Source organism: Clupea harengus, unplaced genomic scaffold (assembly GCF_900700415.2).
Source record: "Clupea harengus unplaced genomic scaffold, Ch_v2.0.2, whole genome shotgun sequence".
Lineage (NCBI taxonomy): Eukaryota > Metazoa > Chordata > Actinopteri > Clupeiformes > Clupeidae > Clupea > Clupea harengus.
In genome coordinates, this window is record NW_024879931.1 from 20,351 (window position 1) to 33,381 (window position 13,031).

The 13,031-nt window shown below is 40.6% G+C and overlaps 1 protein-coding gene and 1 pseudogene across 1 annotated transcript; both read left to right on the top strand.

The window, feature by feature from the left end:
* The first annotated feature begins 645 nt into the window (after nucleotides 1-645).
* Nucleotides 646-13,016, top strand: slc25a1b (slc25a1 solute carrier family 25 member 1b). Its single transcript, XM_042705560.1, has 9 exons — nucleotides 646-1,018; nucleotides 5,155-5,262; nucleotides 6,284-6,383; nucleotides 7,414-7,552; nucleotides 8,908-8,992; nucleotides 9,438-9,542; nucleotides 9,985-10,100; nucleotides 10,502-10,575; nucleotides 10,825-13,016. Exons 1-9 carry the CDS (start codon nucleotides 907-909, stop codon nucleotides 10,937-10,939), a joined length of 954 nt encoding a protein of 317 aa, XP_042561494.1. The 5' UTR covers nucleotides 646-906; the 3' UTR covers nucleotides 10,940-13,016.
* Nucleotides 8,059-8,177, top strand: LOC122130795 (annotated as a pseudogene).
* Nucleotides 13,017-13,031: the final 15 nt, after the last annotated feature.

Here is a 13,031-nt window from a genome sequence, read left to right on the forward strand (position 1 = left end):
CATCTCTCTCTGGCTTTTGAAGCAAAAATACGCGGTTGAAGTGAAATAGATTACCAATGGTGTCAGATGAAAATTGCCCTAAAAATAGGGTTTTCCTCAAAAATACAACATTGTTTTAAACAAACACTAGGCAATTGACAAAGTTACATGTGGGGTGAGGCGGCATCTCTGTAGATCAGGGGTTTTCAACTGATTGTGACCCAGGGACATCCATTCTGACTAAGAAGCATCTGAGGACCACTTGCTAAAAAAAAAAAAGTGATTCCCACAGTGACACTACATTGTTGAATGCATAGTCAGGGACCCCTGCAATGCCTTCACGGACCACCAGGGGGGCGTGGACCACTGGTTGAAAAGCCCTGCCGTGGGCTGTCTATGCGGTGTTCTATTCCTTAGATAGCCTCGAGTAATTAGGAGTTTTGAACAGCAAGTTTGTCCTTTTTCAGATAGGCCTGGGAAGTTTTGGAACGGTGTTTATCTTAATCAGAAAAAAAAACATTTGAATGAATTGCTTTAATTAACTTTCGGAACTGAATAATAAGATGATGTTTTTATTCTCAATATACCGTTCCACCTTAAGCGGCGTGTTATTGTGTGAAAATATGGCGCTACGTGGAGTTGACAAAATCACCCGCCCCGCCCCAAAAATGTTGTGCTCCGTAGCCTACCCTACATCCGATGGCAGGCAGGGAAACTTTGGGCTTTCAAGACATCGCGCAATCGTGACCTGAAATTCTTCTTTAAAGTCCAATGATCACCGTTTCCTGGTAGTAGATTTGTGCAGTTACCCACGCACTAAGATCGATCTGCAGAGAGAAGGACGAAACAGCCGAGGACAATTCATGCACTGACTTGATATTGCCCATAGCACTTTATAATTTGAGGTTTCTGGTGAGCTTTACAATTATGTCCGGACAGCGAACATTTGTAAGCCCTTTCCACAGACCGCACTTGCTGGCGGCTGCAGCCCCAGCTGGAAAGGCAAAGTTAACTCATCCCGGGAAGGCTATTTTAGCTGGTAAGTGATTCTAGTTCTTTCATGTTTTGTTCCTCTTTTTGATGCCACTCTTTGTCAGAATCTAATAATCTTGCTCTGCAAAACAGAGTATTCGATTAGCAAGATAAATTCTTTGTAACAATTTGTTGTGAACAAAGATAAAGGCAGCGTTCACAATCGGGAACAGTGTTGCACAGGATCGGCTCGCCTTCACAGAAGATCTGCTTGCCAAAATGTTGGTGTCTTTTCATTCATCGACTCGATGTTAAACAGATGCCTAGCTCTGTTTCCAAATCAAAAATCTTCGATTTCTAAATAAAACGCATTCACTTCTAGATATCTTGCGTTAGCCTTCTATGTAGCCTATAGCCTGAATATATGGTATCTGCAGTTCTTGAAAAGGAGCTAATAGCAACACATCTGGTGTTATGTTCCTGGCAGGGATTTCAAACCTCGCATACCCCACCTGTGCCCAGGCAAGTATGGAGTGATTATGGCATGTGGTGTGATACTGTGGTCTACTTCCTCTAAAAGAGTTGGCTGTCATTCTCAAGTCAACAACTTGTGTACATACTTCCTCACATATTTTTCAACTGCCAGGATTTTTTTAAACATTGGTAATGACTGAAATATAAAGTGCACGAGGTGGTTTGTCAATAACCCCAGACATAAATATGATGCAAATATGTAAATGGCATGCCACTAAAACCCATGTAAAGTAGACAACATTTATATGCTCTGATAAACTGTATAGGCTATGTAGGATACATTAGAGTTGATCTGAGGGACCGGGTCAACTCCAGCAGGGACTCTCAGTCAGTTCCCAGAGTCAGGCCAAACACAACGGCCCTTTTCATCACTAATTACAGCCAGCATGATCTGACCTATGGACTATTTGCCAAGTAAATGGAGTGAAATTAATGTGCATTATAAAAAGGCTGTATAATGACATAAGAACTTAGCAGGTGGGGAAACGTCTAGCACCAATTAACACAGCCTTCATTTACTGTCATAGAGGCTGTGTGAAACTGACTGTAGAACACACAGCTTGGAGCTGTATTTTATGTTTCCTTATGCAGTGGCATGACAGAGGATGAGTGTGATTCAGAGACAAGTGATAGCAGAGCAGAATTTAGTAATTTCTGTCACGAGAGCATGTTGGTCAGGTTCGTCTTTTCCCTCAATGACACAACATTCCAGAACATTTCACCCAGACAGAAAGGCCATCTGAACCCCATTTAACTTTTTGAATAGACATAACATGCTACACAGTGTTATTAATGAACATGCTTCACAGCCAAAACAATAGTCTTGCCTACTTTTCAAACAACATAAATTCTATGTTATAGCGTGACCTATGATGACTCAGCAGAAATGCTCCCCTCTCGTCCTGCTCAGCAGGTCTACGCAGTCATTGATTGTGGTATCCTCCCAGGCTGGTTTGTCAGGCTTCAGCTACAGTGAGAGCAACTGCTCTTGCATAATTACATTGATTTGTGGATCCATAAGAAAACTTTCCCCATTTAAAGTGGAGCGATAGGCTATTGTTTTAGCTGTGTCCATCAGATGCTGAACAAAAGCTTGATTTGTTGCTTGCTCAGTCACTGACTTTCCCTTTGTGCAAATGTGGGGTCCCTTATTAGCTGACCTAGCCAATAGCCTATGGGCTGTTCTTTTGTCAGCAGTACTTTTATAAAGCCAATCAAAGTAGTCTAGCTTTGTCTTTGGTCGTATCTCTTATTTAGTCTCAAAACTCTCCAGGAAATAATATGCTGGAATGGGATGTTTGCCAGAGTGAACTTTACTTAAAAAAAACAGGAATGTAGCAAGAGGGAGAGTTTCTATGATGTGTGAAAGGGAAGACCTTTACACACACACTCACACATACACCAGACGTGCCATTTCCTTTCTTTCTGTATTCTGCATATTATAAAATCGTCCACTTTTGTGCGTAAACTCCAGGTAACCCAGATCTATATAATAACCTGAAGGAATCTCACAGTCCCACAAACATTTCCTCCAGCCAAGTGTCCTGTTTCAGGTTTTTGAGAAGTACTGCACTGATTCTACAGAAGTATTGAAAAAGTAGGCCAGGAATGAACACTTCTAAAGTATTGCGTTCAGACAGAGGTATTGCTGTACATCCACTGAGATGTTTGTTTTGTGGGAGTTGGTGTGTTTGAACTGATAGCCTTATTTCGGCTTTGTAAATGCACACATATTAATGAACACATATACACTATAATAGAGCTACACTATAAAGTTAAGCGTTTTCACTGAAATGGTTACACTAGTGAGGTTGTAGCTTCTTCATTCACTATTTTTGTTTGTACAAAAGTATGTGCATTTCTCTCCCTGCACACACAGCCACTGCTCCATAGGTGGGCTTGCGTGTGTGACTGAAAGGCCTCTGTGTTCTTTTCAGACTCACATATTTCCAACTCGAAGTCATGGCATGAAAACTAACAGTGTATCATCCTGTCTAGTGTGTGCATGCTTGTGTGCACGGACTGAAGACATTTATTTTACTGTTGTGCTAGCCTGCATGTGTGTGTGTGTGTGTGTGTGTGTGTGTGTGTGACCAGATACTAGAGCATGTCTTGGGGACTGAAGGCTTTGTCTGGCCTCCAGTTTGAAGGAGGAGGAGACCACCCTCCCGCTTCGGATCATTGTCAGGGGAGTATCATGTGGGCAGAAGCCTTGTCGGGCCAATCCCAGGGCTTCTTCCTGTTTGCCGTTCAACTGCAGATGTGTGTGGGTTGTGGTTTTAAGGTGGCAAGCGTTAATTGCGGCGTCAAACAGGCTGGGAGCTTCTCTCAGCTGATGTGAGTGTGTGTGCAGATTGCAATGTGAACAAGTGGTCACAAATGACACAAATATGTGCGGGCAGAATGTTGATTTAATATAGTTTCAAAGTTTGCAACCAGCTTGAAGATGCATTACTACCACCAACTGGACTAGCTGGACTGGAGTGTGGATTATGCATTATGCTACTGCCCCCAAAGTCTCAAAATTCCACTTCATGAGCAAGTGAGTGTTGAGCATTGCGAACATGTAGGTACGGTCATGCTTGCACTTGTCACAGCCCCGTACTCATGGGACCGCTGCTCTGCTCACGGATACTGCTCTGCACACTCACAGAGCAGAAATGCTCCCTCGCAAGGATGGTTTTCCACTTGCGGATACTGCCTTGAGTGCTCGTATGACATGGTTTTTATGTGTGTTATGTACTGGTTAACGACGTGGCTAAAGGCCCTCGCCAACTCCCAGACTGACCGAGGCTTATGCAGCTCTTTGACAACACTGGGTGGCCTAGGCCTAATTATATTTATTAGCATATTCAAATGAGGCTAATTGAAGGAGGAGAGAGAGTGGAGTGTGGTGCTCGTACATGTGCGCTCAATTTCTCATTGATTGTGATGTAGGACGTACAAAGAAAAGGAGCGTGGAAACTTGCGTGCGCACGGTTTCATGCATCTGAGTTATTTTTTTTGTGCGTACGCAGCTTTCCAGCGTATGCTTTGTTTTAGTATGAATTCTATGCAAGGCATTAGACAAAATAGATGCTACTAATCTACAATCTACCTTTTCAGACTACTTTATCATTAAGCAGCGGCCTTAAATAGAACAGAGGAGAACAAACTTTAGAAAGATGCATAATGATATTTATGATCATTGTTGCAGTCGGTGCTTTTTAAATATATGTTTTTTTGTTTTCTTTAATATATTTACCTTAAATGTCTTTCTTAAGGGCAACCAAAATCTGACGAATGCTTGCCCGAAGGCCTACCAGGGATTTCAAAATGTGTTGATCTTATTATCCTGAATTACTTTACCCATTAACCCATTATAAACGTTGCTATAAACTGTTAGTAGTGTATAGGAACAGCTTGTTTCTTCTATGTTTTCTTAGCCACCTAGTATACAGCAGGTATTCCAACCCCTTTAGAGTTTGATTGATGAGGTGTGGATTTGCACATGAGACCTGTATTGCTGCAATTGTATGGGAGTGTGAGTAATCCCCTCTCTCTTCTTCTTTCTCTCTCCCCCTCTCTCTCTCTCTCTTTCTCTATTTCTCTCTCTTCCTCCCTCTCTCTCTCTCTCTCTCCCTCTCTCACCCTCTCTCTCTCTCCCTCTCCTTCTCTCTCTCTCTCTAGGTGGGATTGCCGGGGGCATTGAAATCTGCATCACTTTCCCTACCGAGTATGTGAAAACCCAGCTGCAGTTAGACGAGAAAGCCAATCCCCCACGTTACAAAGGCATCGGTGGGTTTCAAATACTGGTATTTCAACATGCAGTGTGAATGTAGTGATACATTTTGTAACGATAAGCGAATAATGCATTAATATACTTGTAATGACGTCATATGGCATGTTATCTGCCTGAGGAAGTGTTTGAAGCCAAAGGTCAAAGTGTAATTTTGCACTTGATGTTCCATCCCACCAATGGAAGCCTTTCACCATATCTCGAACACTCACTCCCCAGTCTTTATCAGTGCACTCACAGTCAATGGACTTTGAATAGTGGACCCTCGTCACAATAACATGTTGACGGACTGTCAGATTGCACCAGTTGTTCTGCAGTGGTGTTCAATAGTTAAATAATGTTACCTGTCTACTGGATGAATGGATCAAGAACAAAGACTTCTTTTTTTTTTCAACAAAAGGTCAAAACACAATTACTAGCAGCCATTAAGAAATTGTATTTTTTGGGTGTTAGATCACAACATGTCAAAGTAAAGCCATGAGAAAAGTGAGCTTTGAGTCATTATGCTTGGAGAGAACTCTGCTCTTGAAGTTAAGCATTGACCAAGTCTTAAGCTGCAAATACACAAATAATTTACCACAAAGCAATTAATGATCTTAGTCAAGTCCCTAAAAAGATCCTCTTACATCTAGATATACATTTAGTCAATTAGGCACTTTTATCCAATGTAACCAATGTCCATTGTGTGTATTTTTGGAAGTTATGTATTTGTATGTGAATTGCTGCTGCAGCACTGAAACTTCCGTTTCAGGATAAATAAAATATTCTATTTATCTATATATCTATCTAAACTTATATCTGTCTGTACATCTATCTATCTATCTTACTCACTCACGCACTCATTCTCCATTTATGTATTTATCTATCTACTAACGAACTAATTGCCCTCACACTAAATATAACAGTTGGATTTGAAACACCAGGGATCTTATGGACTCACTCACTGAATGCCTTGCCAAACCCCTCTCTCTCTTTGTCTCTCTCCTTCTTTTTGTCTTTCTTTCTCTCTCTCTCCCTCAGGGGACTGTGTAAAGCAGACAGTCCAAGGTCATGGGGTCAGGGGCTTGTACAGGGGCCTCAGCTCGCTGCTCTATGGTTCTATCCCAAAAGCAGCTGTCAGGTAGGCACACCTCCTCTCTGCCATGCCTACAGCACAACAATTAATTCAATAAATTATTTCAGCCAGCTTCAGTCAGAAAAAGATAATAGAAGCAGATCTTCCAAGGAGGAAGGAGCTCAATCGTATGTAAAATATCAGGCTTACATATAAGTGTAGTATAATATGATACTACAGTATATTACTAGAAATATAGTATAATATAATTTGCTGAGTTTTGGTAAAAAGCAACGTGAATGTGTAGTTTTAAGCAATGCAGAGCAGACGTTCTGCTTCCATCCAGAGTAGTTTAGAGCAAAGTATGGCAGAGGCTACCTTTCAGCAGTGCTCACTGGGATTCATAGGACCCATGGTATTAATGTATTAGTGTAGCTTTCCAAGCCTCTTATCAGCCGAACCACAGGGGTTCCTTAACTTGTGACCCAGAGATAATGCCCCGGTCATGTGCAGTGCATGCGCTTTCGTCAAGACAGAATGTCTGGCTCTTTTAGTTCATTTCAGCACCACTGCTATGCATTAGCCATTTCTACATAAAAATGAAGAAAAACAAAAGCAAGAGTGATAAGTAACAGGTGGAGCTGAAGGTTTGGACACAGTGTCTACATTTTTCCTCTTGGCAACTATCTTTCAATATGGTTAACCAAGTTATATGTTCACACTAAAAATGTGTCATATCTGAAGGTAGTGGTCGATGTTGTATTTATCAAGTGTGGTCTACTAATGTAAAATGTAAAGAACTAAGTAGGCCCCCTAAAAACCTGTAGAGCTAGATTCTTTGCCATAAGGTGTGACTTAAAGTGTGACAGTCTTACCCTCAACGCCTTGTCAATGATGATTTTGTTTTTTACCACTGGCTGCTGTAGAGGGAATTTGGCCTGTTGAAGTAGCTAGTTAGCTAGCAGCTATATACAGCTATGTACTTAATTGTTAAAGGTCATTTAAAAGTCTCTTAAAAAGCAATTTCCTGCGTTTGGGAGACACTAAAGCATGCAAAGGTGTTGTTAATTGACATGAGCCTTGTATTCCTCCCTAGGTTTGGGGTGTTTGAGTTCCTCAGTAATAAAATGCGGGATGAGTCGGGCAAGCTGGACAGCACACGTGGGCTCCTCTGTGGCTTGGGGGCAGGGGTAGCAGAGGCCATTGTTGTGGTGTGCCCAATGGAGACTGTGAAGGTCAGTAAAGAGAACATCAGGGAAACAAATGTATCTAACTGCTTCAGGAAAAAAAAAACATGTGCAATCTAGAAAGTCAGCTTGTTTAACTGATCATTGACAGCAATTTGTTCAGTATTGCACTCTTCTCTGTCCCTAATATAAGACCTTTTTGATATACAATGGCTGGTTGGCTTCATTGTTAAGATCCCCCTCCCTAACCAGTCATACGTCATCCTAGATGTTAATAAAAGGCTAGTTCTGTTGGGAGGCATTATCTTATGGGGGATGGGTGACCATCCTCAAGAGGGCCATGGACAGTCAACGTGAAGAAATGTTGTGTCAGCATATGGGACAAAGCCCATTTGACCAGTCTCTTGTCAATCCTTTCGAATTATCAGTGTTACAAATGGGCTCACAGCTTGACTACAAAAGGGAGATGACTTATGGTGTATAGGTAGCAATATGTGGATGGGAACAGAACAATTAAACCAAAGGGTCTAAATTAAGGGCAGTCAGGATATACAGTTTACAGCCATACCACTCTGAGCACGGCTGATCTCATACGATCTCGGAAGCTAAGCAGTGCTGGGCCTGGTTTGTCCTTGGATGGGAGACCAACCGGGAATACCATGTGCTGTAAACTGAAGCTGGGTGGGCCAATCCCTCGCTCAGTGGATTTACTGGATTACTGAAACATCGAGAACAAGTGGACACCAAATCCGGTGGAAACTAGCTATCGATGGCCTATGCTCCACTATGGAGTGATACGGCGAACAACAAGGATGTGCAGTGCTGACCAAGTTTCAGGACATAGACGAAGATATGATCACATTTTAGATCAAATTCATGCAAATATCCAGGAAATTCTAAAGGCTTCACAGACTTTCTAGCACCACTGTGTAAAAGGTCTGTGTCATTGTGTGCTTAGACTTTGTTTCCCCTTTCCACTCTGTCCATCTCAGTCAGTGGCATCCTTAATCTTATGCCAGAATGCTCCACTTACGGAGGTTACTTATCTCCTCTGTTTTGCATTGTGTCTTATTTCTCAGCAACTCGTTACCAAGTTCATTCCCAGGAACTTTCCTCTGATAAGTAATAGATAGATATATAAACTTGTATTAATCCCGTTAGGGAAATTCAGGTGGAATAACAGCAACAGGAATAGGAATCATATAGGAATCAAACATACTCATAAAAAATAAATAGAAAACAGAAAAAATTCACCATTTACTGTCTTTAGCGTGATCCCAGGTGATTTTGTCATAGGCCAAAGTATATTTTTTAACATGAACCAGTACGTCATTCAAGGCATTCCATCTCTACCAAAGAAGCAGCCATATATTTAATGACTGTTTGCATTGTTGTGACTTCAGGTAAAGTTCATCCATGATCAGTCATCGGCAAATCCAAAGTACAGAGGCTTCTTCCATGGGGTTAGAGAGATTGTCAGAACTCAAGGTAAGAGAGATGCTGGTGCTGTCCTCTAGTGGACTTAAAGAACAAGTTCACACATCATGCAAGAATTTAAGAATTTAAACTGTCATTAAAATCAACATCCAGTTTTGTTGAATGAACCCCACAATAAAAAAAAAGATATTTGATTAGAAACAGGTATGCTCCACTTTTAGATCCACTTTTATTCACTTACATTCACATGACTAGCATGTGATGTGAAAACTAGCCATGTGACTACCTTACTGCTAACCCTCTCTGACCCTAGTGAATTGTGACTATTTCAAGATCTAAATATAGAACAAAGAGATGATTGTGGATTGGGTGAACCAAACACACCAAATTCTTTGTAATAGTGACACATTTCATTCCAATACGGTATATCCAGATATGCATATATCATACCTGTTTGTGTTTACAGTATTATGAAGATGTTTTTTTTATGTCTTAGGTATTATGGGAACGTATCAAGGACTGACGGCAACTATACTGAAACAGGGATCCAATCAGGCTATTCGTTTCTATGTAATGACTTCACTAAGGAACTGGTACAAAGGTACAACTGATACTGTGTGTGTGGGTGTGTGTGTGTGTGTGTGTGTGTGTGTGTGTGTGTGTGTGTGTGAGAGAGAGGAGGGGGGGGGGGTGGATTGCAAAGCAAAGCAAAGCAGACTGTACAATACTATAGCACCACACTATATAACATTTGAAGGAAAGGAAGCTGTTTTGTTGCAATAGCCAAATAAGAGTACTTCACCATAAGTGTTATTAAGATGGCAACAGTGGTGTGAGATCAGTGTGAGTTGTTCAGAGCAGACAAAGGTATCAGAGCTAATTAATTAAATAATTAAGCTTGCTTATTAATGCCTCTCTGTCCTCCCATTGGTCCCTGTGGAGTTCATATGTAATCAGTTCCAACTGTAGTGTGTGATGAAATCTACCAGGAACCAGTCAGTGAACAAGGCAACTTCTCCTTTCTCTGACCCGTCTCGACGCAGGTGATGATCCCAACAAGGCCATCAACCCTCTGATTACCGGGTCGTTTGGAGCTGTAGCAGGAGCGATCAGTGTGTTTGGTAACACACCTCTGGACGTCATCAAAACTAGGATGCAGGTTTGTGCTGAGACCAGCAGTTAGTATAGGAGTCCTTAACAAAACCAACTGAACTATTAAGTATAACATACTCTATATTGTATGCTATAATACAGCATAATACATATGTTATGATGTCTAATATGGTCTATACTGTATATGGTAATTGTATTCACAGGTACTGAATCTTATTTATGTTGTGTAATTCCTGGTGCAGCTGGCATGATTGTTTTTACTGTGGCAGATAGCTTATTTAATAATAATTAATAATAAATAATAAGACAAGCTTGTTAGGACCTGGGTGAAATAGATAAAAAGTCGGCGCCTTTGCACCTGTAAGGTTTACCATTGTGACCGCTGCATTCCTGAGACATTCCTGCTATGTCTGATGTTTCATGTCCTTGTGTCTGTCCGTTGCTAAGGGTCTGGAGGCACATAAGTATAAGGGCACCGTAGACTGCGCCATGAAGATCATGAAACACGAGGGGGCTGCAGCGTAAGTTCCTGTAGTAAACAGGCACATCACACAAACAAACATGTAAACACACATAAGCACATAGTATACACACTCATGCACAAATGTTTGCAGTGTACTGTTCACAACTGCCGAGAGCACAGGCATGTACACAAACACATACAGACACAAACACACTCAGAATATATCTGAATATATTACACGTTTAGAAGTGTTTTATTATATATTTATATATTATACTTATTTTTAACAAATCCACTTCTTCGGTAGGTTCTACAAAGGGACAGTCCCACGTCTGGGCAGAGTGTGTATGGACGTGGCCATCGTCTTCATCATTTATGAGGAGGTGGTGAAAGTCCTTAACCGTGTTTGGAAGACCGAGTGAGAGCAGCTGAACATGATTGGCTGAGCTAGATGACCATGCAGTGGCCTTTTTGTCTCATTAGCCTGTCAGGGACACTGGTGGCAGAGACCTTGTATTACCCATAAGGCCTTGCTGGAGTCTGATTTACCAACTCTCAGGCTGCGATATTGTGTACTTCACTAAGTAGCACCTTTCCCAACAGAATGTGATGACAGACTTACAGAGTATACTTGAAATGGAAAGCTAATAAATAAATGTTTAGTGTAGATCTCTACTCAAAACACATTTTATACTTAATATATTTGGGGCAGATGTAGATTTTAGAAGGGGATGTGGTAAATGCTGGGGGTGACTAAAGACTATACGGTATAATGTTGCTAATCTATCGCTAAAAATAATTAAATGTATTTTAATCAGAATTTTATTTCTTAAAAAAATGAAAATAATAATTGTTTAATAATGGAATTTTATCCATACATTGTACAGTAATTTGAATTACCTTCATTTTGATGCTGACAGAAGTAGTGACGGCTAAAGATATGCTCAGCTGCATTCGTAAACCTCTTTAGAACAGGTGTTAAACATTTCCTCCAAAACAATGGTCCAACTGCCCAGTTAGGATGAACATTCCTGGAATGGTGAATGAATGATTGAAGTGCCTGCACGTATATGCATACAGTATAAGTTCATGTTTCTTATGCCCACAGATTTGTTATTTTGATATATTTGAAGTGGTATTTCATCTGGAAAGATCCATGCAGATTCTCGCCCCTGTCCTGTAATGTTTACTCTGTAACTGAAACAGCTGTGTTCATAGTGCCTCAAAGGAGAGGAAATGTTGTTTAGAGAAGGCCTTGTTATTTCCTCATACTTTCCTGTTTTGTTTTGAGACAAGACTGTGACGCATCCTTGTTTTCCGAAAAGTAAATATACAGCAGATGCCCTCAGTTAGGAAATTAGATATAAATTGACCTGTTAGTGTCAGCAGGCATTAAATTGGACAGCATGATGACGCACATACCAGATAGGAGCCACAGCTCACCTCCTTGGGCATTTTCAGTGTTTAGAAGAACATTGCTTCCAAAGCCTTTATTCTTTTAGAATGACTCGTTTAAAAGGTACACACAAGATTGTCTCCTGGAAGCAGCCCTTACCTGCACTATTTTCATTTTCAGGTGTTTGATCAAATCTTTCCCATTCCTTCTTTGTTTAATAGCCTTTAATGCAGTTTACTTCTTTAAGGGCTAAATTATGTTTTGCAGCAATGTGAAAATGAGTCATTGATCCACAACGCCTTAATATAAGCAAAACTAGTGACAGCTGTCAAAATGGGGGCATCTTCCTCCTACCTCAAGACGTCCATAACAGGCTTATAAACCATTGGCAGTCCACATTAAATAAACACACCCTTACTGAGTGCTTCATAACAATCACCTGGTGCCATGGTGTACTGAGTTAGTAACTCTCTTCTCAAAGCCTCGTGAATACCTGACAGGTCTTTGTCCACACTAAAGATAGACAACCAGAGTTAAAACACATTTAAGTCTCATCTTAAATTCTGGTACATCGTCCGTAGCTTTTACATTTTTTTCTCATGTGCCTTCATGTCTGAATGTTTTTCCTTTTTTTGTGAACCAGTTGTGTAACAAGGGTATGAGCTATTTTCCTGTTAAGTAAACTTAACAAATAGTCGATAAACAAATTTGTGTCATATGTCAAGACGGTAAGGGCATTCTTGGTTGGTTCCAATGACAAAATGTTACAGACCCTGACCTAGCATGTGGAATGTTAACAAACCTGCTGGCCAATACCCTTGTTGCTTTTAAGCTTTTTTTAAAAGCTAAACTGGAATTTTTTCTCAGAGGGAAATATGTTCATACTGTGAACATCTTTGAAAGTCATTATGTTGTATGTCTAATGTAGGCATATATAATCGTATTAATTACATTATGTGATCTTCAATCAATGCACACCTTAAAATCTAACAGTTAATGTATACATGTTTATAATGCCATTCTTTGTGATGCAGATCACCATGTCATGTGCCTTCAATAATGTCATTCATTATCAATAAACACCAAAATGTTGGAAAAAATGATCTTTTGATATTGTC